General features: G+C 38.3%; 1 protein-coding gene across 8 annotated transcripts in view; it reads left to right on the top strand.

Annotated features, from left to right (window-relative positions):
• Positions 1–25931, top strand: part of Scn3a (sodium voltage-gated channel alpha subunit 3) — a 115309-nt gene that overhangs the window by 35249 nt on the left and 54129 nt on the right. For 3 of the 8 annotated variants that reach the window (XM_060390311.1, XM_060390308.1, XM_060390310.1), the window contains 11 exons: positions 2274–2394; positions 3693–3780; positions 6145–6273; positions 7166–7257; positions 8070–8342; positions 8765–8828; positions 10968–11109; positions 12142–12348; positions 18141–18431; positions 24114–24461; positions 25502–25634. In XM_060390311.1, the coding sequence (XP_060246294.1) occupies positions 2274–2394; positions 3693–3780; positions 6145–6273; positions 7166–7257; positions 8070–8342; positions 8765–8828; positions 10968–11109; positions 12142–12348; positions 18141–18431; positions 24114–24461; positions 25502–25634 (1888 nt within the window). Of the gene's footprint in view, positions 1–2273; positions 2395–3692; positions 3781–6144; positions 6274–6982; positions 7075–7165; positions 7258–8069; positions 8343–8764; positions 8829–10967; positions 11110–12141; positions 12349–18140; positions 18432–24113; positions 24462–25501; positions 25635–25931 lie in introns of those variants that run through there. The other 5 variants (XM_060390313.1, XM_060390312.1, XM_060390314.1 and 2 more) reach the window with 5 other exon arrangements.

The raw sequence follows: 25931 nt of genomic DNA, 5'->3' as shown, positions 1-25931 counted from the left end.
GAAGATCTCTAAGGTAGAAAATTGCTGTTGCAACAAACTTCAGTCCCAGTGTATATAACGACTGTGGCAACACACACCAAGTCTTCTCAAGGTGCCACCACTTGGTTACTTGGAAACCTGGCTTGGGAGTCGGTATTACTTCTCTGCCTTCCAGGCATCTGTCATATTCTCATGTAGTTGTTGGTGTAGGTGCACCATTCAGTAACGTCAGGACCCCAGGTTCAAACATCTTCTTGCAACCCTTTCACAAGGTAGAACTTTAGCATTTCACTCTGAGTTTCTCAGCATGCAGGGTGTGCGTTTCTAAGCTCCGTCCTATGCCTGAGTTATAACATCTGAGTAGGTGCACTTCACTCACCAGTGTAGAATCCATTCGCACCCACAGGCTAACCTTGCAGCAAAAGCAGAGGGTTTCACGTTTAAAAGGACAGTCCATTCCTGCTTGGTGTATTTTTGGAGATATTTCAAAACAAAACCCCCTTCTAATGTTGCAAGTCTAAATTGCTTTTTTTCCCCCCTCAGGGAAATTGTTTCAAAGAGCATGAGTTAATGCACTTTAAATTATTGTGAACTTTTACACACTGTTGATGCCTAAATGGATCTTGATTGCTTGACTGTGAATTCGTGACAATCCAGTAACGCTTCTGTAGTTCAAGGGCTTAGCAAGGTTCATTGTCACTTGCTGATACTCCTGATGCCAGTAAGGGATCGTTTACCTGCCCCCTTTCTAGAATTTATGGAGCTCAGCTTGTTGAAAATGGGTAGTTAAGTAATGGCTGGCTCAATGGTCTTAAACACAGAAGGGTGCTGAAAGGCTTGCTTGTTGTCCCTGCCCTTTTCAGTATAAACATCCCTGCCTGCCTCTTCAAACAGAGCGTGTTGCTAGTCGCTGTGACTGTATGGGATATAGCCTTAGCAAAAGGGTGCAAACATATTATTAAATAAATCAGTACATATAACAGATGTCATAAAGGTGAACAGTGCCTTCAAGGTAAACCCGTATTTAATTAGAACAAGTGTTTATTGGCAAACCACACTACTAAAAACTGTGGGGGAAACACAGCCATAGACTGCAGGCTCTTTGTGCTCACTCATTTATATAAATATATAACCAGGTTCTCCCACAAATAAACCCTGCATGGAAATTGCTACTTGATGGTGCTTATGAGCAACATGTGAAAGAGTGCAAAGTAATACACCAAGAGTTAGTGGCAGGAGAAACAGCTAGGGAGTGATCAGAAGGCAGTGTGATTTTTCTGGGAAAATGTAAGGTAGAAGGTGATTTGGGTATTGAGAATGGAAAAAGAACTGAATAAGACTGCCTGCAAATTAGAATTACCTGAGGAGAATGTTTAGAATACCCAAATATCTTCCCAAACCTCCAGATTTAAATACAGACAATCCCTTGACAGATGGGATAACCTTGTATAGTTAGAGATTTCTGCAGGTATACCCTTCTGAGTCTCTGACCGTGTTCATCACAGCCAGAGGGAGAGATTGGCAGGTTCTGAGTGAGACCGACAAGTGGATTAAATGGCTGGAACAGAGATGATTCCAGTGGTAAAAAATAAAGGATGATCCATCCTGGGGAAATTGATAGGTCATCACGGGTCTGCATAACTTAGATGCTAAGATGATGAATGTATGTTTCAGATCACAGACTTTTAACTGTGGTATGGACTTTGAGGTCATGTCTTCAAAATTAATTTTCAATGCAGCTGTCTTTTCTCAGTATAAGCCACAAAGTAGATCCTTCTCAGCACACAAAATCAGTTTCTATAACTTGTTTAAATGTCTTAAATCAAGGCAGCTGCTACATAAGCAATGGGAGTCCTCTACAAAATCGGAGTTAAAAGGTTTTGCAATGGTTAAAAATATTCATAAAAGATTATTTTAAGTTATGTGTACGGAATAATTTGAAAAGTTACCAGACCTAGAGACAGATGGCAAGCCTCAAATATAAATGAACTCTGTAAGGTTGTGTAATTTGATTTTAAAAGTGTGTAGGGTCATAAGTTTGTGTCAACAAGTTTGGAAGCTTAGAGGCAGCTCAGGCACTAGTCACCTGGGCCTGTACTGTGGCTCTATGTGTAGGGGAGAAAACTGCCTGTGTCTAGTAAACAAGATATTGGTTATTTCCAACTGATCTAAATGAGCACGTTTGAACAACAACAACAACAAAAATCAGCTAAAAGTTCTTGATGTGTGTTGTAAATGCTTTAAATAAGCCCACGTGTCTAATTTAGTAATCTCTCTCGTATTTTCTTTTTCAGACTTTTGTAGTGTTGAATAAAGGGAAGGCAATTTTTCGATTCAGTGCCACCTCCGCCCTGTACATTTTAACTCCACTAAACCCTGTTAGGAAAATTGCTATTAAGATTTTGGTACACTCATATCCTTTTCATGTGAATTGTCCAAATGCTGTTTCTGACCGTTGGTTTTCAAGAAAGTGACTTTCTCATGTTTTTGTATCTACACAATTTCTTTGCGGCAAATGGTGACATTGTCAGTTTGAGTGATTGATTTCCATTGGCCTTCTGTTATTTATAAAGTTCAACATAAAATTATTATCACGGATCTAGAAGCAAATATGAAGCCTGCTAGCAAGCTTGTCAATGGGCCGACAATACTGTATAGCAGAAATAAGAGCAAATCCTCTTGCCTTTTCTTATCCTCAGCTAAATCATTTATCATTGCTAAAGAAGTCTAGCCTGCTAGTTATTATAGCATATCATATGATGTAGTATGTTTAGTTAATGTCACTACATATTGCCAAATGCTCCAACGTTCATATGTCTCAATTGGCTGTCTATCCTCAGCAAATTTACCTCCATTTTCCCATCCCCTCTTTCCTTACTTTTCTCCCTTCCTTCACATTCCCCATTTCCTTCTTGCTCTCTCCCTTCTTTTCTTTTCTTTCTTCTGTAAATATCTGTGAAACTGCTATATGCCTATATACCTGGATAATAATATATCAAAAAAGTCATCAACCTTGAAACCCTTTATGGGTCTGAGATGTGACTCAGTGGTATCAAATTAGTTTAGCATGTCCAGGGCACTGAATTTGAATATGACATATACATGTGTAAATTATAATAGTAAAAAAATACATGTGATGAGAAGAATAAGCAGAGATTGCAACAGATTCTGAAGTAATGACAAAATGTGTTTAAAATGGGTTTAGTAGTGGGTATTTTCTATAGGCAAATTAAAAAAAAGACTTATATAAAGCAAAACATTATTATACGGACAAAGCAAATAGGAGATAACCTTTCAAAGTACATATGAATTCTCTTATTCTGAAGTTTGGTCTTAGAAAGTATTTATATTTTAAAATAAAATTATTTGTCACATGAACTTCTATTGAACCCACAAAAACAATGAATGATCCTAGCTGGAGAGTCAATGACACTACCTTCTTAGCACAAAATAGTACCCCCACTTATAGCATGCTACAAATTATAAAGAAAGGAGTTCAGTATTTGTTTACCGGAGAATTCCTAATCAGTTTCTAATCTTTTATAAAGAATAGTAGTCCATATGAAAGGCCTTGACTTTGCTCATTAACCATTGTCTTAACCCGGCTAAATGAGATTAATGTCACAGTTAACTTAGGCTTTTGAATCTTTTGTGTTGGGTAGATTTAGGTGTCTTTAATGAATTGACATTTATTCCTTAACAACAACCTACATTATTCAGCATGCTCATCATGTGCACTATCTTGACCAACTGTGTATTTATGACGCTGAGTAATCCTCCAGACTGGACAAAGAATGTAGAGTAAGTAGCAATGGCTTCTTGGGATGAAAACAAACAAACAAACAAACAAAAAACAAAAACACACATTCAGATTCTCTGCTATTTGCTAATGGTCTGACTTGTGGCTTTCACTGTTTGAAGTCAAGGTAAACACTTACGTCTTTTGATTCTGTAGTTTTAAGAATGACAGCCAAGCAAACGGCATCAATTTCTATTGTTAGCACTTTCGGACATCACTATAAAGATATACTGTACCATTGTAAGCCACCGTTAATCACTGACTTATATTTTAACAGAAGATTGTTTAGAATATTTCAAAATATTTCTGCTGGATGGTATTGTCACAGTGGATCCTGTTCTTGGATGAGGCAGCTCTTTTGACTGAAGTACCAGGTACCACTATGACTTAGAGTTCACAAAAATGAAATACCTACAAAAGTGACTCTGTACAGACTTTTTTCAATAAGACTAATGGAGGCATTTAGAAATATATAAATTTCATTTAATTTTAATTATATAATATGAAAATCTAAGTAAAAGGCGTATTCGGATATGAATCTTAATTATTTTATTTTTTATGTGTATGAGTGTTTTGCCTGTATGTGTGTCTATGGACCATGTGCATGTAGGGTCCAAAGAGGCCAACAGAGGGTGTTGAATGTCCTGGGACTAGAGTTCAGAATGCAATCTGGGTACTTTGAAATGACAAGCATCTGTCTAGCCCTGAGTATATCTTTTTAAGGTAAAAGTACTACCTTAGAGACATAATACATGTTACTAAAATAGTTCTAGTGTTACAAAGGTTTTTGGCGTGCACATTTCTGTTAGGTGAACGCCAATCAACTACATCTGGTAGTTTTTGCATTGTAATAGGGAAACAAACAGCTGTGATTGTCGCTACAATTAAATAAATAAATAAAATTTAAAAGTGAAACCAAGTTGACATGAAATCTAAGAATAAAAGGCAATAAGATAACTCACCTCTGAGATGAAAGCAGAGGTAGTACACAAATTGAAATCATACCAACGCAGTACAGTAAGATGCATCTCTTCTTAACACTTAGCTACTTCATCAGTAGCCATCATGCTTTCTGCCCCTGCAACTTATTGAGCTTGGTGGGGGTGGGGAATGGAGGAGGACTGTACTTGGAAAAGTAAACGTAATGACTTCTGCAACTATTCCTTTGTTCCTTCCTACGAGGGAACATTTCACAAAAAAAGCATTCTACAAACACTGATCCTAACACTTTGTACATATAAAGCAATTTTAGACTCTAAAACACAATGAGTTGCCATTAGACAATCAAATGTTTTCTATGGCTGAGATGAAATAGTCTGAAAAATAAACTCGAATTATGCTTTTAAAGGACACAGTGTTTAAAAACAAGTACTCTCGACTTAAATAACTTAAACTGTCACCATTCAGAGAAATGGGCCAGAACATACAACCACAAACCACAAACTCAAAAGCTGTTTGCTCCTTGATGGCTTAAAATGAATTCAAGCAAATGTGAATACAAAATTAGATTGAAGAATTTAGTATATCCGTGATCTGAAGATCTCAGGCAAATATGGACAGGCGATCCTAGAAAACTGATACATTCTATGTGATCATAAACGTGATCACATAAAGGAGATACAAAGACAGATGGGGCAGTCTTGTAATCCTGTACCTAACTCTTAATAATAATATAAAAATCTATTTCTAACGTACTGCAATAGCCTTGAATGAGCTTAACCATCCGAAAACTTGAATAAGAATATTTCAGTAAAAGTGAATGCGTCCACGCTATGCTGCCTCCCAAAGAACATGCCAACTGCGTGGCTATGGAAAGTTAGAATCCAGCTAGTTCTGTATATTAGCCTCCAGCAGTTAGACCAATGTCCTTATGGCTACGCTCTACATTGTGTATACACTCTCAGAGTTCAGTGGTTATAGACAAAATATGGGAAACTATTACTCTCTTTAGGCATGTTTTGAGCGTTTTGTAGAGTGTATTGTAACCACATTCACCTTCCACAACTCTTCTGAGAAACTATTGTTCTGAAACGTAAGTAATTTAACAAGTTTTGAAGATCATATTTACGGCAGATGTATTCTTTTCACTTAATACCTCACTTAGTCTAATAAGAATTGAATTAAGATTCTCCAATAAATATAAATAAGAAACAAAGTTTTGGAAATTTTTCTTTAAACAAAACAAAACGCTAGGGCTTGCCATGCTCAGAAAACAGTAGTTTGTATATAAAGTGTATGATTAAAACTTACTATCAAAGTACAACAATAAAAAAAGAAACAAACAAACAAACAGAAAAACTTCCTAGCTTCAACTTCCTTAACTTTCTAGCTACAGTTGCTAACCTTAGCTTGGGTGTGTTTCCTAGGTACACATTCACTGGGATCTATACCTTTGAATCACTTATAAAGATCTTGGCAAGAGGGTTTTGCTTAGAAGATTTCACATTCCTTCGTGACCCATGGAACTGGCTGGATTTCAGTGTCATCGTGATGGCGTGAGTAGTTTTTTTTTTTTTTAATCCTGATAAATTCAAAGAAAGGAAAATATTTGTCATATAAATCAAGTTAAAAGATGTTTCGAGGCCAGGTGAGGTGGCCCACGCCTGTATCCCAGCATTCAGGGAGGCAGAGGCAAGTAGATTTCTGCAAGTTCTAGAACAGCCTGTTCTACAAAACAAGTCCAGGGAACACAGAGAAACTCTGTCTCAAAAAAAAAAAAATTAAAAATAAAAGCTTAAAAAGAGAGAAAAACATGTTTTGAATACAGAGCTTTCTTGTTAGGCAGATCAACTCTGTGCCATATACATGGAGATAATGTGCACTAGACAAATAAGTATATCTATCTCATCAGCAACACATGGAATTATTTTATTGTCCCTTAGTCTTTGAGCAATAACTAGAGTTACTTCATATTCCACCACTTTTCTCTTCATAAAAATCAAGTTACTTATTAACTACAGTTTAATAGGAACTGCTCTGCTGTGATGAAGTTTGCAAACAATCATCTTTATGTAAATGAAAACTACATTAAAATAAAGCAGGTTTATTTTTTCCTCCCCTTAAAGGCGGCTTTCAGCCTTTGGCATCCTGAGCTTTATATCACTTCTGTTTGTGTACCTCAAGGTGCTCTAGATGCCAACCCAGCATTAGTTACTTAAAATGAACTTTGCCAAAACTATCAGTAACTCTGATTTAATCCTACAGGTATGTAACAGAATTTGTAAGCCTAGGCAATGTTTCAGCCCTTCGAACTTTCAGAGTCTTGCGAGCTCTGAAAACTATTTCTGTAATTCCAGGTAAGAAGAAAATGGTGTAAGGTGGTAGGCTCCTTATATCTCCAACTTTTCTTGTGTGTTATTGTGTTTGTGTGTGAACTCCCTATTACAGATATGTGACAGAGTTTGTGGACCTGGGCAATGTCTCAGCGCTGAGAACGTTCAGAGTTCTCCGAGCATTGAAAACAATTTCAGTCATCCCAGGTGAGAGCTAGGTTAAACACAGAGGCTGGCTTTAAACCCACCATAACAATATTGGGGTTGCAACCCCACCATTGGCTTTGCTGTTCTTTATTCATGTCTGTCGCATTCAAGAATGCCAAATGGTGGTTCCGTGTTAGTTCAGCTCCTTTAAAATGTTGGTAATTTCAACCTTATTCATAAAGTCTGCCTCTGAGTTTAACGGAAAGTTGCATGAGACGTCCATATGTCATCAGTGCGTGTTTTTGTAACCCCTCTCATGCATTTATGTCTTCTCTCCTGCATTCTGATCTTTTATCATGATAGCTTTTCTATCATGGCTTTACTAACTGCCTTGTATTTTACTATTTGCTCCAGATCTATTTCAAAAATAGATCATCATGTATGTAAGGAGGAAGGTTATGGAGCAGCATATGTGTGGCATGGGATCTTTATGGCCTTATTTTTTGTTTTGCCTTTTAACCACTGCTTCTTACAGGCTTGCATAAAGAATGGGTTGGGAGAAACAGCTTGATGAAACATAAAAAAAAAATGAGACAAAAATAACAGCAATTCAGTTTTCTACATGTTTGTGGCAACACATGCTATCACACAGACAGAACTTCCTGAAGATTAATGAGCATTGGTTGGGAACCCTCTGGCAGCATGTTTCTATAGAAAGGCAGCCCTCCATCTATTTCCAAGTCATGAGACTGTCCATAAAGCTTCTATGTCTATGTAGCTGAGCTGCCACTCATGGGGGTTGCAGAACGTGTGCCCCTACTGAGAAGAAATCTTGTCATATACCACACTGACCTATAGTTCTCTCTCCAAAGGTCTGAAGACCATCGTGGGGGCCCTGATCCAGTCCGTGAAGAAGCTGTCTGACGTCATGATCCTCACCGTGTTCTGCCTCAGCGTGTTCGCTCTAATCGGGCTGCAGCTGTTCATGGGCAACCTGAGGAATAAGTGCTTGCAGTGGCCCCCGGGCGACTCTGCCTTTGAAACCAACACTACTTCCTACTTCAACAGCACAATGGATTCAAATGGGACATTCGTCAACGTAACAATGAGCACATTCAACTGGAAGGATTACATCGCGGATGACAGTAAGAATCGTTGCCACTGTACGTTCCCCACAGTGTAGCTGAGTGGGTTTCCAACTACCAACCATTCATACTATGTATGAAGCCACTTTCTAGATAGAAGTTATTGATGAACCCTCGGGAAATGACTGAAATAATCTCCAACGAATTCTTTAAAATTTTATTGCAAATTAAAAAAAAAAAAAAGATTGGGGGAGGTTGTACCTGTGTGCAACAGCACATACGAAAAGGACAGAGGACTTGTGGGAGTCACTTCTCTCCTTTTACGTGTGCGTCTTGGGGGATAAAATTCAGGTCATCAAGGTCAGAAGAAAGTACCATTACCCAGTGAGTCATCTCGCCCCTCCAGCCCCAAACTCTGCTGTGTTTTTAACGTAAACAGCATCACTATGAAATCAACTTGGTCATTTTTTTTATATTAACAGGCCATTTTTATGTTTTGGATGGACAAAAAGACCCTCTACTCTGTGGAAATGGCTCTGATGCAGGGTAAGAAGGAGATAATAATAACAGCAACAATAACAATAATAATTAATAATAAAGATGTGGGAGAAGTGTCGTGTGTGTGTGAGTAATAAAGGGTGGCTGCCTCCCTAAGAACTGTAGTCTCTAAACCATAGATAATCATTGGTAAGAGAATTTGGAGAATTCCTAGAAAATCAACATAGTCACAACACCACACTGCTAGAGAGAGACAACTAACTAGAAATCACATTTGCACAGGAATCAGCATGCTGCTATTTTCGTCAGCTCTATACATAAATCAAACCAAACTGGAAGCAGCCAAGATATCTTTGCATATGCAAATAAACACATAACCTGCTGAATGCACATATAATGAAATACTGTTCAGTGACAAATATATCTGAAACTCGTGTTCATATGTGAAAAGGAAAAAAAAAATAACACCCAACCTGAAAAAGCTACACACTGCAATATTCTCATCACATGATATCTGAGAAAGACAAAACAACAAAGATGAGCAAAAGATTAGAGTTCAAAGGGACTCATGATGGGGAGAAAACTAGGAGAAACACAGTAGATTTAAGGTGGGAGACGTACTCTATATGATTCTAGAATAAGAAATACATTAAGCAGTTGTCACATCATAGAACGCAGAGGAAAAAATAACTGGTGCACAGTTTGAAGCTCACTGGGAGGTTTGGGATCCCAAGACGAAATTTAAAAAAAAGACAAAATAATTTAAGAGAGCAGAAATATATGAAACAACCTTTAAAAATGTGAGGTAAAGGAAGAAGTGGGGTAAAATGTCCTAACTTCACCTTAGGATGTGAACACAGAATTCATGACACTGGAGAGAAAGGAGCAGTTGCCTAGCAATAAGCTTCCCATCGTATCACGGATGACCTATCGCGAAGCTCCTGTGCATATACACTAGTGTTGAACGGCTGAGGAAATAGAGGGAGATGGTAGGAGCCTGTCTGCTCCTTGTGCTCATGGGTTAGAGCTTAAGGGAAAAGATATACTTCAAGTTTAGCTCAGGATAAACATAAATGGCTGCCTGTGGAGATATTTATGTGTCTCTGTGTGCGCAAGTCAAGATGTGCACACATACCTCCTTGTTCCGTCAGTGGAGGGACCCAGAAGTACTAGGAGCTTCATAGCAGTAAACGCCAGCTACCACCCAGACTTTGGCTTCTGATACTGTTCGCCACAAGAAAAACCAGGGCTACTCCGAGCAGTGCCTGAGTCTGGAACTGTCTCAGGAAACAGGAAGAGATTAGTTTGAAATACACCAGAAGCTTAAAAAGCGCTAGTGGTCGAAAGGTAAAACAAGGCATGAAATCGTGGAGGTTGTCTTGTACAAGCACCAATTCCAACAGTTCCCAGAGGTCAAAGATGGCAATTTTTAGCAAGAAATAAAATGCCATTCCAAGTATAGAATACAAACCCATGATTGCCTACTAACCTAAAAACTTAGAGATTGTAAAGTGCCAAGCAGATTTTGGATATACCCTGCCTTTAAAGAGATTGTCACTTAGCTGTTAACTATTCATGGCACATTCTCACTTTTTCCTAAAAAGTAGCATCTAGAAAGGGAGGAAAAGTAAACTCAGCAGGGGAGGAACCTTTCTGAGACAGAAGGGAAAACTGAGGACGTGTGGGTGAAGACTGTAGTTAATCCTGATATAGTGACATTAGAATCTGAGCATCATGATACGGGGAATTCTACTGTGTTCATAGTTTGCCATAAAGCCAACTGTTTTGGAGTGTGGGGTTATCTTAGAGACCTCTGCAGAACCGGCTGGCAGGTGATCTCACTGACTTAGTTCTCACCTGGTTGATGGTTTGTCCTCCTTGATGTTAAATGATGGATTCTGAGCACTTTGCGAAGCGTGAATGATGATGACATCAGAGCAGGAATGCCTGACTGCTACCTCCTTGCCTTTCTAAGTGGCCATACATTTGATTCTCTTGCTCCTCCCTTTTTGGCTGGTGTCTCTAACAAATTTCACCTGTGAGCAATCAGCTAAAGTGTTCTGGAAATGAGAGCCTCTTCACAGATAATGACTCTGCTTTTGACTACTCCTATAAATAAAGAGTGACTGGGGAAATAGCTGAACTTTCTCTGCTGCCTGCCCCCACCACTGCTTCTTTCTTTCCCAGACAATGTCCAGAAGGATACATCTGTGTGAAGGCTGGACGAAACCCCAACTACGGCTACACGAGTTTTGACACATTTAGCTGGGCCTTCTTATCTCTGTTTCGACTCATGACTCAAGACTACTGGGAGAATCTTTACCAGTTGGTATGAACTACATTTGCACTAGTACAATTTGTGTTGATGTACTCATACACAATTCTGAGCACTGATTTATAACATTTAGGGATATTAAAGGGGTCACAATATTGGAGCAAATGGGCCTAGAATCCTCTTCAGTCTTCTCTCTCCCTTTTTCTCTGCTCTCCTCCCCTCCCTTGCAGTCTCTTCCCTGCTCCCATCTCTTTCATATACAAACACACACATACACACAAAATAGTAAGTTTCGTAGATAAAAGCCCTCTGATATGGGCTTTATTTTGGAAGCATAGCTATTTAGGATTAGATAGAAAACACACACAAAATTTCTTAGATGAAACATACATTCATATAAGTGCATAAACATATCACATTATGGAAATACATGTAAAGAGAATTTCTTATAGGAAAGACTTTTAATTAAATCTGCAGAGAATGAGAAAGCATGGCATTTATAGCACTGTCCTGCATTAGGAACCCTAATGACAATACTTTAATGTAGATCAAACAAGTACTATTTTGAAATATACTTATGTCAAATGACATGGCAGTCATACTGATGATAATCTGGTTATTATATTTACATGTATGTATTTATTCACTTTAACATCAAAAATTATTTAGTCAAAATAGTTGCTTGTTAAAAACCATCAATGAGCTGTGGGCTTGGTGGTGCAAGTCTGTAATCCCAGCACTGAAGGATGCAGAGGCAGGTGGATCTCTGTGAGTTCAAGGCCAACCTCCTCTACAAAGCAGATCCAGGACAGCCAGAGCTACACCAAGAAACCCTTCTCTGTATACCAAAAACAAAAACAAAAACCAAACCAAAAACCAAAAACCCAAAAACAAAACAAACAAACAAACAAAAACCAACCATCAATCTTCTGATTTCTAAGTATTGAAGTCTAACTGGGGGGGGGGGGAGGAGATATTATAGTAAAACATCAAACAAAAACCAACCATCAATCTTCTGATTTCTAAGTATTGAAGTCTAATTGAGGGGAGGTATTATAGTAAAACATTATCCCTTTTCTATACTAGACATTACGTGCAGCTGGGAAAACCTACATGATATTTTTCGTCCTGGTGATTTTCTTGGGCTCATTTTATTTGGTGAACTTGATCCTGGCTGTGGTGGCCATGGCCTATGAGGAACAGAATCAGGCCACGTTGGAGGAGGCTGAACAGAAAGAAGCGGAATTTCAGCAAATGTTGGAACAGTTGAAAAAGCAGCAAGAGGAGGCTCAGGTAGGAAGTGCCATTTGGCTCTTTCTTGCTCTTTTAGTTTCTTACTAGGAATATTTGGCCATTCTGACTGAACTGGAGTGACCATTTTGGACTGTATGTAGCTATTGACATCAGAAAACCGTAAACCACTCAAACTCCAAGCTGTTCATAAGACTGGAGTCAAGTAAGCTTTTTAGACACTATGAAGAAATTAGCTACCAGGTAGGAATACATTAGGGACACAGCTTATTTTGAAATATCCTCATGGAATCTGGGGATGGGATTTAAAAATATAGTAGAGATTGCCAACTAATAAGGCTACATTTCAATAGCAACTTTTGAAGCTGGATTCTGTACTTAATTCATCTCCAAAATCCACAAAAACCTCTGTGAATGCGAGCTTCTTAGACTTCTTTGGAGTCTCTATGTTACCAATAATTTGTACAAACTAAGGAACCAGAAAGGCATCTGAAATTAAGTAACAAGGTGTTCCAGTAATGAAGTTTATTTGGGCTAGGCATATAGTGACTGGGTCATTCATACTTTGAAGAGGTGGGAACACAGGCCTGCACACCTGTTATTGCAAGATAAAAGTTGTGGGCAGACCTAGCTAGTCTTTTCATGGGCCTTGATGATAAATATTTCTTTGCTGTTATAATTTATAGTTTTCTAACAACTAACAAAGCAGAGAACATTTTCTGTTGTTTTTTTTTTTCTTTTTCTTTAGTCCCTTTCTTTTCTGAAGTATGTGCTGAAATAAATCTTCAGACACTTCATGCTTTTTTTTTTTAATTTTGTTTTGTTTTGTTTGGCTTTGTTTTCATTTCTAAGGTTGGTTGCTTTTTTACTGAGTTTGATGTCGTCTCTACACACTATAGGCACAAGTGTTTGACATATGTATGCTTTGCTGGAGCTGGCTTTCCATTCATCTGATAGTGGGTTTAAAGCAAATGTTTTTTATTCTGATTAATCAGTCTATTACATTTCTTTGCTTTTTTAGATCTAATGGTTTTAGCATGGCATCAAAACCAAATTTTTAAATAAGTGCCTCAACTTCCCTCCTATACTTTCTCTGAAAGTTATGTAGGGTTTTTTGTTGTTGTTGTTTGTTTGTTGTGCTCAATTCCGACTCTAAGTGAACACGTGCACAAAATGTTAGCTGTATATATTCTTTTTTTTTATAGATAAGAAGGTAATTATTTCAAAACCATTTGAGGAATAAAATATCATTTCTATGATAAATTGACTTGGTACCTTTGTAAAACAAAAACAAAAACAGTTGCCTCTATCTGAATCTGGTTGTGGACTCTAATCGTGCTAGCTGATGAATTAGTTATGGCGTCTCTTAAACCAACACTGTGTCTCTGAACTCTTGTGGTTTTAATAGTAAGTTTTATAGGTGATTGTGTTATCACTCTATCTTTGGTTTTCTTTTAATAGATATTTTCAGTCTTTGTAGTTCCAAATGAGTCTTAAAATAAGCTTCTCTATGTAAGATTAATCTCTATCTTAATATCTTCAAATCGGTCATCTATTTCTATACTGCTTAACTTGCTGTTAATATTATGTAGTGTGCTTTTTATATCAGACATATGGCTGTCCACGATTAGTATTTTGAACAAGTGTTGCACAGTTGGAGCATGACTTTAATGTGGATGCTCTTGTCTGTTTCAGTTTTGGGAGTGGTTTGAATAATCTTTTTTGTGTTTATCATGGTTGCATGCTTTTTTCCATTTTTAAAGTTCTGAAAATCCTCAGTTAGATTCTAGAAAGTTCATTTTGGGTATCACTAATCATTTTTACATTCCTGTAAAAAAATATTGGTCTTTGTGATGAGGCCATTTCAAACATGAATTGGCAGTTTGATGCTTTCACATCTTCAAACATTTGATGATTTGGCAGATAAAACCAGACTAGAATTTAATATAAAGGTAATTAATTACCCCCCTCCTTCACCCTTCCTCACTCATACACATACACAAACACAAACACACACACTGCTCTGTAGTCTCAGTACTCAAGATGGATCTTAGCAGAGCTACAAGGGTCTATCTTATTTTAGCCCTTTCCTAATGTGTCTGTCCTGGGAACAATAGTCACCTTGGTTATCCTACATTCCTAGGTCCACCTCCCCGACTCAAGAAGTCTACAGAGATACCCTTTCACTGCATTTCAGTCTAGGAGTCCATGAGTATAACTTAAGACACTAATGGAGCTTTTGTGATTTCCCATTTCCCAATGTTTTAGAGTGTCTTGCCTGGAGGTCTAGTGTCTCCAGGCTACGGTTTTATCTACTTTTCTATTTTCTCATTTATTTAAGGAGAGAACAAATCTGGCTTCTGATATTTCACCTGGACCAGAAGTTAAAAGTCTAAGTAAAATGTTTACCTACCACCTCTTTTGAATTTGTTTGCTTGTTTGTTTCTTCACACCATTTGATTATAGTGTATAATTGGAATTTATAGAACCAAAATGATTAAACTTTAGAAATGAAATCCTAACCTAGGTTTAGACCATGTCTACTAAGAGCTTAAAAGATCTGGTTGAAAACTCATGTTTAAATCAGCTAGGATATGTCTTTCTCAGCTCAATAATCAATTATTGCATTGTAATAGTCAAGTCACCATGGTTGGCTATAGTTTCAGTTTTACATCACTTAAAACATAGCTCAGGGAAGCAGGGGAGAAATCACAGTACCAAGGCCATTTTAGTTTTTTATTTATAGTTAATAATGACTGGTGAATGATGGGAAGAGAAAGGCAATGCTGACTTGGTGCCCCATGAGGCTGTATGTACTTCAGTGAGGCCCAGGTCTTGTCCATTACCTAAGGCCCTTTCAGAACTTGCTGTCTAGCAAATGACCTCATGAAGCACAGTACTGATTTCATTTTTACTCACTATTTGTTAAGTGCCTTGTAGGCTTAATCATTTTGAAGATGTGAAATGTACACAGCTCAGTGGACTCACAAAATCAAATGCAAATTTTAAAAATGGAAAAAGCTAATGTTAGACAAAAATGCTCTGTCCTCAATTACTGTAATTGTACTCTGTGTTTAATTTGTGACCTTTAAGCTTCAATATTACCCAGTCTAGCCTACTGCAGGCTCTATAGGTCTACTGGGAAAACAGAATAAGCAGTAGGATGCAATTTGAAATCATGACATTTAAGTGATCTAATATAAACAGCTGAATTGAAAAGCATGTATAGTTAATGATTTGAATGGGGTTTTAACTTGACTCCATACTTAAAATGAAGGACTAGTCATGTGATTGAATTTTTAAGGACCCATTGATACAGTATGAGTTACAGAGTTTGTTTTGAGTCATAGAGAAATGCCTTAAGAAAATGTTACCTACGTAAACATTAAGCGCTAACATGTTATTTGTTATAAGAGGAATTCAGGATGTTAGTTACGAACGGGTGACCATGAGTCTGGGCAAGCAGGACACTGGCAGCATTGCCGGGTTGGGCATAAACAGGTGCAGGGACAGGAGCGATGACAGGAAACATCTGCCTTTGAGGGAGCCGGCCAGTCTTTGAGAGGGGAACAAGTGATAGATTTGAGTTGATGAGTGACATGGAAAATGTGTTATGTCGGAGGTTGCTTTAGTAGCCTTGAAAAAAAAATGTGTTTTGGTTTTGGTTTATTTGAACTGTTACTCAGAATAGGTGGGGAAATTGTATCATCTGTGAAGCAAACTCCAGAAGAGATTTAAGGGAACTGTAGTTTCAGGACGGTGCCCAGAGAGTCTTAGCACCACTTCCTACATTTCCAGGGACAAACACGTTGATGAGTGATAAGCTCTGGCAGGGCTGTTTGTGTCTGTGCAGTAAGGAAAGGAAAACTAGGACTTTATTTGGATAGATCAAAAACACGCATATATTCTTTCATGCAGCAATACATAACATGTGCCTCTTATCCCTAACACAATGTGCACTGTATTACTTGCTACCAACAAGTGCTTTGTCGATTGACTTTATTGCTCATTTGTAGTTGTATTTTGAAGTATCTTCACTGTTTTTCGTCCATCGTGGATGATTTAGCAAATGATAGGCAATCAAGAATCAAAAAAAATTGACGGTCTTCCTACTTTCAAACAGGTAAATGCTGAGTTATGGTTTCAGTTGCTACTTGTAGGCGTTGTCTCACAGAAACCTTTAAATCTGGGACCCTGCATGGGTCTGAGGGCTTAATATAAGCATGTATCCATGTTACACGTTCTGTGTTGTCAAGTCCAGCAGACAAACTCAAGACTGTACTCAGTATCCCACTATCTGCTGAGATCCTGCTGCTCTGAGAAAAGCTGCAGCACAGCGTATTTCATTTTAAGCCTTTTTTTTTTTTTTTTTTTAGTTGACACAAAATTGAAAAACAAAATTGCTGAAGAGGGCTCGCCTCTTCTCAGGAAGGAACAAAGCACACAGCGCTTTAAACATTTGTTAAACGGGTCTTATTCTTATCCCGTGCTAAAGCCTAGTGACCTTACATGTCTAAGTCTTCTGTGAGATCTTGAATACCAAGGCTAAGTTGTCTCCACTCTACACCCTTGTCAGACGACTGACTGTAAGGGGCCTTCTAGGTCTTTGCTCTCCAAATATTTACTGAGGACTTTCGGAGTCAGGACTTTCCTCTACCAGCCACTGTAGAGGAAAAAGCAAAATGCCCACGTGACTTGAACCCCAAGCGGAAGATAGAAAAAATGGCAGACACGTTAAAGTTATTTATGTTTGATAATGACATATTTTAAAACATGTGACCAATATTTTCATAATTTAATCTGTCCTACTCCGGGCTTATGTTTAAAAACAGGAACATATTTAATGAGCACTTGGCTCCATACACCGTATGTTGTCTCATATCCTTGTTAAGTCATGGTTAAAGCATTTCCAGCCTGAAAATATTATTCCTATGATGAACATGCAAAGCATTTGCCATGTTTTTAACCACAGAGCTGGCTTTGTTCCGTTGATAATTCCATAAACTCAAGTTTTATAACAATGCATGATGTTGAGGTTCAGAAAGAAAATATGGGATATTCTCATAATCTTAAGGGAAAAAAAAAGATCTCAGTAATTTGTTATTTCATAGAATAGTATGGAATTTTTAAACATTTAAGAGCTTTACCACTGGAAGTGCTACCTAGCACTGTCTGTCATTAAAACTCCTCAGCTCTGTGAATCCTAGGGCTAGGTGTAATCCAAGCCAAAGCCGAGAAGGAACTGGCCAGTCTGCTTCCACCTCTTCCTTATAAGGTAAAACTGAAGAGTTAGGGTGGCGTGGTGTGGGGTGGGTTTGGACTGAGCCTTGCTATGTAGCCCATGCTGGCTTCAAATTCTCAGTCCTCCATCCTCTGCCTCCCGAGTGCTGGGGTTACAAACGCACCCTACCACACCCTGAGCTTTGCATGTCACAGAATCAAAGAAGGAAAACAAACAAATGAAGCAGGACCACACGTTTATTCATAAACACGCAGAAGAGGCACAGCCCCCCGGAGAAGGTGATCAAAGAGGGTCTACCTTTGAGGAAACAGGTACTTTTATGCAGACAAATCCTTTCAGGTCAGCAAATGCCTCCTGAACTAACCTCCAGAGAGGTTAGTAGTCGAGGCCAGCCAAATCAGATGCTACGCTGGGCTCTTCTGGCTGTAATGCACATTGTGTTGTGCTGTTTAAAAGGTAAAGATTGTTGCGAAGTAAAGGAGAATGCGGAATTCTCCCTCTTACTGATGATTGTAGGTGGCAGTGCGCCACGCCCTCCTTCCTGCTTCCAGGCACTGTTCCCTAAGCATCTCCTTGTCCTGATTCTTAACAGGCTGTGGCTGCGGCCTCGGCTGCATCCAGAGACTTCAGTGGGATTGGAGGGTTAGGAGAACTCCTGGAGAGTTCTTCAGAAGCTTCCAAGTTAAGCTCCAAGAGTGCCAAGGAGTGGAGGAACCGGAGGAAGAAGAGAAGACAGCGGGAGCACTTGGAGGGAAACCAGAGAGCCGAAGGAGACAGGATTCCCAAGTCAGAATCCGAAGACAGTGTCAAGCGGAGAAGCTTCCTGTTCTCTCTGGATGGGAACCGGCTGACAGGAGACAAGAAGCTGTGCTCTCCCCACCAGGTATCCGGGTCTGACAAGCATTGTAAAACACTGTATCCGGTTTAGGTAGATCTCTGTAACGTTTCCTTTGACTGACAGGGTGCTGGCACCATTGAGTTATTTAAAAATTTATCATCAATTGTCTTAGGAGGGGATTTAGAAAAATTAAGTCAGGCAAAACTTTAAGATCACTGTCTTCAAACATTTTACAATTTTGAGAGCATGTTATTGATTTTTTTTTTCAAATATAGCCTATTTCTCAGATGTTTCGCTGGGATTGTATTGGAAGTTCCTGTCCAGTTTCCCTTTTTAAGAATTCTGCTGATCCCCACTTCCTTTTGAAGCCACTGCTCTGACTATCAGAGGTTATAACATATATATGTTCTAGATAGGAATGTCTCATGATTTGCCTGTTTTCTTTAGCATAAAAAGTCTACTTAGAAAAGTCTCCATTATCATGGCATACAAAAAGAAGAGGATTACAATCTACCTACTCTTGAAAAAGAAACATTGAAGTCAGTCAATTTTACTTTTTAACTTAAACAAGGCTTACAAAACACAAATAGTACTAAAAAATATACCTTCATGCTTTGAGGCCTATTTTATCTATTAGAACATTGTGTGCCATAATTTCAAACTCTTGCAAGTACATTAATTTTACTCAAAAATTATACCCTAACATCAATGCCTTGAGGAACATGCTAAATAATCAATTTAAAGCAAAAACAAACAAACAAAACCTGTAAATCAACCACAGAGTACACCAGAACAGTTATTTAATGAAATTAAGGGTGACAATTTTGACAAAAAGAGAATGGCAATCACAAATTTTTGCCCAGTTTAGTACTTGATTATTTCCCTGTTTTGGTTTTGTTTACTTTTACACAAGGTCTTGCTATGGAGCCCTGACTATCCTTGAACTCACAGCTTTAGCCTTGCATTCACTGTTAAAAGAGCTATGTAAGCATTATAGAGGGATCTTGAATAATTAAGGAAAAGTTAAAACTGATGACTTCTAATGAAAGGAGCTAAAAAAAAACACTGAATAGTTTTAATTATTCATAAATGTACGTGCATATTAGTGATATTTGTGTGACAATTGCATGTCTTTTGAAAATGGGATTATTTCCCTCCTTGACTAAAAATGCACACACTAATTTCTTCCAAGCGGCAAATATTTAATTAAGCACTGTCTTGGTTTTCTTTCCAGTAGCTGTGACAGTGAAAGTAAAGGAAATGAGAATGGGTTTACTCTGGCTCATGGACCCTGATTATATACAGCCCAACACTGCCGTGAGGGCAAATGGGCAGGAGCCAAGACAGCTGGTTCCATGGCATCCATAGTCGAGAACAGAGCAATGACTCCTATGCTTGCCACCCTTCTCGCTTTCCCTTCAGTCTAGGGCCCAGCCCAGGAGTGGTCTCACTCACACTTAGGTTGGTTTCCTCACCCCAATTAACCTAATTAAGATAATCCTCTACACAAATATACAGAGGCCCATTTCCCAAGGTGACTGGAGATTCTATTAATTTGAAAAATAACCCTAATCACTCTGTTACCATTTAGGTAACCAAGAGAGCTCTAGATATTGAAAATCCCTTAATGAAAAATCATATTCCATTCACCGATATAATAGAACTTTGTTCTAAAGGCTGATGCAGAGTAATCATGTCAGACATCTTACAGACTATGTTGGATGGTGATACATGCTGTGGGAACAGGAGCCATGTAACTGGAAATGAAATTTTAAATTGGATGGTTTGAGGGTGACATTCTAAGATGTGGAGGTGAGATCAAGGGAAGAAGCTACACCATGGAATTGCATTCTAGGTTTAGCGGAAGCGACGTTGCAAAGTTGTTTTGTAATAATATATAACCCTCATGGAACAGGGAGGTTTGGGTGGCTGGTGCTGAGGAAGCCACAGAAGGGAAATAGCAGAGAGAAGGTAGCTGCTAGTTAATAGTTGGACACTAAAAACAAAAGCAGTATGTGCCTTTGAGCAATTTATTTTGTATTTGTAGATAGATGGATGAAAGATGATAGATGATAATGGATTAGATGGGTAAGTAGCTAGATGGATAGACCTTCAAAAGTAAAGGAAACACCGATGACTGTTGAATCTACAAATCTAACTAAGGAGGCATTAATACACGACTCTCGAGCAGAACTATGCCAGAAACTTTTTCAAGCGTTTGCTTTGTAGGCATTAAAAGGCTTTCTCTTGTAGAAAAGAGAGTCAATGAACGCAACAGGGACAGCAAGCCTAAATGGACTGAACGTACCCTTCAAAACAATAAATCTGAAAATTTCAAAGCAGAGAGACCATAAATTATGGGCACACTATTCTCCTCTACTGATGTGAATTTAAATGTTATTTTACATTTATCGCGTTATCTACTTTTATAGTACATAGTCATTGTATGACGTGAGATTACTTAAAGGTTTATAATGGAGACTCCTTTCTCTCGGGGGTTTGTTCCTGTTGTTTGGACAGAGTGGGACCATTCATTTTAAACCAGAGGCTTAGAGCTATAACCAAATATAGTTGCTGATATATTTAAGTTGAGATGTGGCACAGATGAATTATTTCCAACAAATATTCATCCTACATAGTCTGGTAAACCACCTGTTAATTCCCTACATCTCCTTCATTGTTCTCAACCCTCCTTTGGTTTGACCCTATATACAGGGTTATGTCACAGAGAATCGATGCTTGCGCTTTCTCTTTTATTATTGAAAATTGAGAAAAAGTCCATGCACTTATCTTCTTAGAACAAAGGAAAATGACGAAGCCAATACCTGTAATTTATGTTGTGAGAAGCCTGGGGTGAGGAGAAATGGTCCTTTAGTTCTACATAAAAGTTCTTTAGAGAAAAGCTTGCCACAGCTGTGGGTATTCCCTTAACTCTGCTGCATCTTCAAGGGTGTTATTTTTGGTTTATTTTCTCAGAATACTATTTTTGTTATCTTCTTTTTTCGGGTTTTGTTGCCTTGAAAGCTGTGCCCACACCCATTATTATACTTTCCAAAGAGTGAAAAGAAGTTTCACATAAACTCAAAGATCTGGAACGCCTCTGAAAAATACCCAGAAATAGAAGTATGCCAATGAAAGGCATGTTCAGTTATATTGTAGACATAAAAACATGGCACATACGCCCAAGATCTGTAACATAAGCAGATATTCCCTTTCCAAAGACAGTTTTAGAACACAGGCAGATTAAGATTATTATGTTTAACCTCCCCAGAAATTAATGTAAGACATACTGGAGTGAAATGTTTATACTTCTCTGAGCATAGAGTTCCACCTGGGTTTGGATTTAGCTGGAAGGTGAGATGAACATCCAAGTCACTGAATCACATCTACTATGTCCTCACAGTGTGTGTGTTTGTGAGGACATGCGTGTGTGTGTGCACATGTGTGTCTATAGCAAAATGCCTGAGTGGCTTATACAGATCTGCTTTGCATATAATCTGGAGGCTAGAGCATGACAATGGCTTCATCCTGGTTTCTCAGAGAGCTCATGAGTGGAAGGGTAAATGGCTTCATACAGAAGAGATAAGAGGGGAGCAAACTCCATGATGTATAACTGAGGAAAGTTATGAGGGCTCTGTCTCTAAAAATCGCCCCGTTGTGGAATTATGTTTCCAACAAATGAACTGTTGGCATAGATATTTTAACATGCTGACTCAGAATTCCAATTTTAATTTCCTGAAAATATGGATTTCAATATACAAAGTCATTTGTACATGAATTACAAAGAACTCATTCTCCTATAGCCAATATTTATAACATATACTGAGTGTGAGAGTAAATATGTCGGCATCCTTTATTAAAGTGAGAGACACAGCTTTCGAATGTAGGGTGAAGAACCAGTCTAAGCTGTGCCTGGCACTGGTTCCACACTCTGGTTTAAACTGAGTGCTGTAGAGACACAGTACAGTTCAGACACACCTTACATACACTAGTGGGTCCTATAGAGAATTTACTCCTCAAAAGACATATTTTTAGAATGAAAACTGCCTTTCCAGAAGTTCCAAAGAACAAAGGCAGTCGCCTGGGGAAAGTCATAAACATAAAGCTAAAAATGGGGCCCAAGACAATCAGTCTTAGCTAATTATGCAGAGAAATTTATAATAATAATAATAATAATAATAATAATAATCAAAACTAAAAAAAAACCACAAATCTGTTTTTCCCTGTGTTTTCTTTACTAAGATTATATTTGTTTTTATACTGGAGGAGAAAAGGGACTACAAGCTAGTTCCTGCCAGCATGCTTAATATATTAACATACGCATATATTAGTCTCTTCCATTTTGATTTGACTTGTTTTTGAGACAGAATCTTTCAATGTAACACAGGCTGACCTAGAATCCTCCACTCTCCTGCTTCTGCTTTTCAAGGGCTAGTACAATAAGCATGTGCCTCAGTGCTTCACACATGACCATGTGGTGTGTGTGTGTACATGTGTGTGTGAGTGCATGAGTGTATGTGTATGTGTGTATAATTACCATGGTTATGAAGAGAGGTGGGACAGAGAATAAGAGAGTTTGAAAGGAAGCAAAGAGAAATACCATTATTAATGATGGGGAGAGCAAACAAATATTCCATTGCCCGACTAGGTGTATTTTTAGAAACTATCACAAGAGTAAAATTAATCCTGAGCTATGCAATGCAGTTTAAAATCCATTCGAAGAGTCAAAAAAGAATCCAAGCCACATCCTATCTTTTGATATTAGAGAACCGTTTATCTGTTGATTTGTAAGTGTGTAGAATAAACACGTTGTGGGCTGGGGGACGTAGCTCAGCAGTATATGCTTGCCTAGCAAATACTGAGTGAGGGAGAGGATATATTGCACAACACAGAAAAAAAAATCAAGAAAGCCTATTATGTCTTTATTTTTAATTACCTAACTCTCACTAATGGGATTAACATGAATTCACAAGAATAACTTTCTTTACTCCAGTCATGTTACAGACCTTGGGTCTTTAAACCAGTGTCGCATTTTTAGTAGGCACAATGCCACAGAGACCATTAAAATCCTCCTACATTTGCTGTGACATATAGACCATCCATCAGATCAAGTGAATCACTGGTCCCCCTGTTAGAAATGGTTAGAAAATTAGGAAGATACATTCTGTGACATAATTCTCTTGTGGATAGAGACAAATGGATCTAGAGACCTTCCTGGTAGAACCCAGAAGAGAACGAAGATGCAGTGGTATCTCTTTCTATACTATAGGTATCAAGGTGATGATTTGATATAAGCATTTTTTTAGAATTTGGTATAAATATTTAGAATCTGCACTAACAGTCACTTGAGCCAGTATTTTTTTTTTTCCTTCAAGTTGCATGCCGGTCAGATCACAACACTGACAAGTGGAAGCTGCCTCCTACTTGTATCTTCCCTCTCCTTCTCACCATGCTAGAGAGAAGCTTTGATGAAGTGCTTTTGAACTTAGTTAGCTGTGCGTCAGGAGTCTTAGAGTGGCATGCTTCATAATTAAATGTATACCGATACTTGCACTATGGTCTTCAATACAAAAAGGCCATCTACACATCCCTATGAATTCCTGTATTTAATAGCAAGCTGATCCTAACCCCAAAGCAAGCGGTCTCTACAATCTTAAGCTTTTTCTTAAACAATTATGTCCCACCCTGCCCCTGTCCCCATCTCTTCCTTCCTTGCTTTCTCCTCAGTCTCTCTTGAGTATCCGTGGCTCCCTGTTTTCCCCAAGACGCAATAGCAAAACGAGCATTTTCAGCTTCAGAGGTCGGGCGAAGGACGTGGGGTCTGAGAATGACTTTGCCGATGACGAGCACAGCACCTTTGAAGATAGCGAGAGCAGGAGAGACTCCCTGTTTGTGCCGCACAGACCCGGAGAGCGACGCAACAGTAACGTTAGTCAGGCCAGTATGTCATCCAGGATGGTGCCAGGGCTTCCAGCAAATGGGAAGATGTACAGCTCTGTGGATTGCAATGGTGTGGTTTCCTTGGTGGGTGGACCCTCAGCTCTTACGTCACCTACTGGACAGCTTCTGCCAGAGGTGATAATACGCAAAACAGCTACTATTGACCCTTTACTTCAATTTGAAAAATAAAAAGAAATCCAGACCTGGGCAGTTGAGCCTGTTCTGTGATCCTTCTTTCTCCGAATGAAAGTGCTTAAAAGTAACACAAGATTAAGCGAATGAAAAAAAAAAAAAAGAAACAAACAAAAAAACAAAAAACAAACAAAAAACATTTGACATGTGTGCAACTATTAGCTTTTTAGGCTAAAAGTACTCAAAATCTAGAGTCTGAGATAAAACACAAATCTACAACTACAGTAGATTTACCACAAATACAAAATGATGAGCACTTTCACAATCAAATCTTCATTTTCAATGTTTCCCTGAAAGTATATACTGACCTATCAGCTCTTATTCTGAAATGTTTGTTCTTGAAATCAAAAATTGTAATGATTAATGCATTGGCAATGGACAGTTTTATTCAACTGCCAGTATTATAGTGCTATTTGACAATTTATTGAAAAATAAAATGTGTTGATTACAGAATGGCACATGGAAATAAAGGAATTCAGGAAAGCACACACATTTCATTGTACATCTGTGTTTGTGCATGGAAAAAATGGCCCATGTATGTCAGTTTGTCAATATAGCCTCAAAGAAAATAAGCCAGCCTTGAGACTATATAATAATATTTAGTTTTGTGGAAAGATTGACCTATTCCACACTGCTATAAGTTGAAAAATAATTTGTATTTGAATGAAAAAGTAATTACAGCAAGCTTATGAAAAAAAAAGTTTCTCCAAGCTTTGCCATGTTGATTAAAATGCTGTGTAAAACAGTTGCTTTATAAAATTGCATCCAGCCAGTGAACTCTTGTCAATGTATCTGTGGTCTTTTTTTTTTTTAAATGTGTTTATAGAATACAATAATCTATTCAATGTCTTAATGTCTTACTATTACTTGAGACCGTTACCTGAAAATAACTTGCACGAAGCATGATTCTCCAGAGAGATGCTATATATTCTTGTGTTATCCACGGAGAAGGTTGGTTTGAGCTATCAGTATTTGGTTTGCAGGGCACTACCACTGAAACAGAAGTCAGGAAGAGAAGGCTGAGTTCATACCAGATTTCGATGGAAATGCTGGAGGACTCTTCTGGAAGACAAAGAGCCATGAGCATAGCCAGCATCCTGACCAACACCATGGAGGGTGAGATGCAGGCTGAGAGTCTGTTTTACCTTGACGGTCTGCTATGAACACGTGTTCTCTTTAGACAGTCTAATGGCTTTCCCATCTAGAATTGTGTTGCAGAGTTCTTTTATATATTTCGCATCGGTTATAAAAATGAGTATTAACCTACTTCTCCTTCCCTTGGATCCTTAGCTGGCCTGTAGAGTGTGCAGTTCTCCCATATGAGATCGTATCTTTAAAGACTTAGTCTAATGTTACATTACCCAACAGAGAAAACCCTTTCTCATTTCAGCCTGAGTGTGTAGAGGTATGAGT

The sequence above is a fragment of the Meriones unguiculatus genome, chromosome 8 (assembly GCF_030254825.1).
Source record: "Meriones unguiculatus strain TT.TT164.6M chromosome 8, Bangor_MerUng_6.1, whole genome shotgun sequence".
Taxonomy (NCBI): Eukaryota; Metazoa; Chordata; class Mammalia; order Rodentia; family Muridae; genus Meriones; species Meriones unguiculatus.
This window is presented reverse-complemented; position numbering and strand designations above follow the sequence as displayed.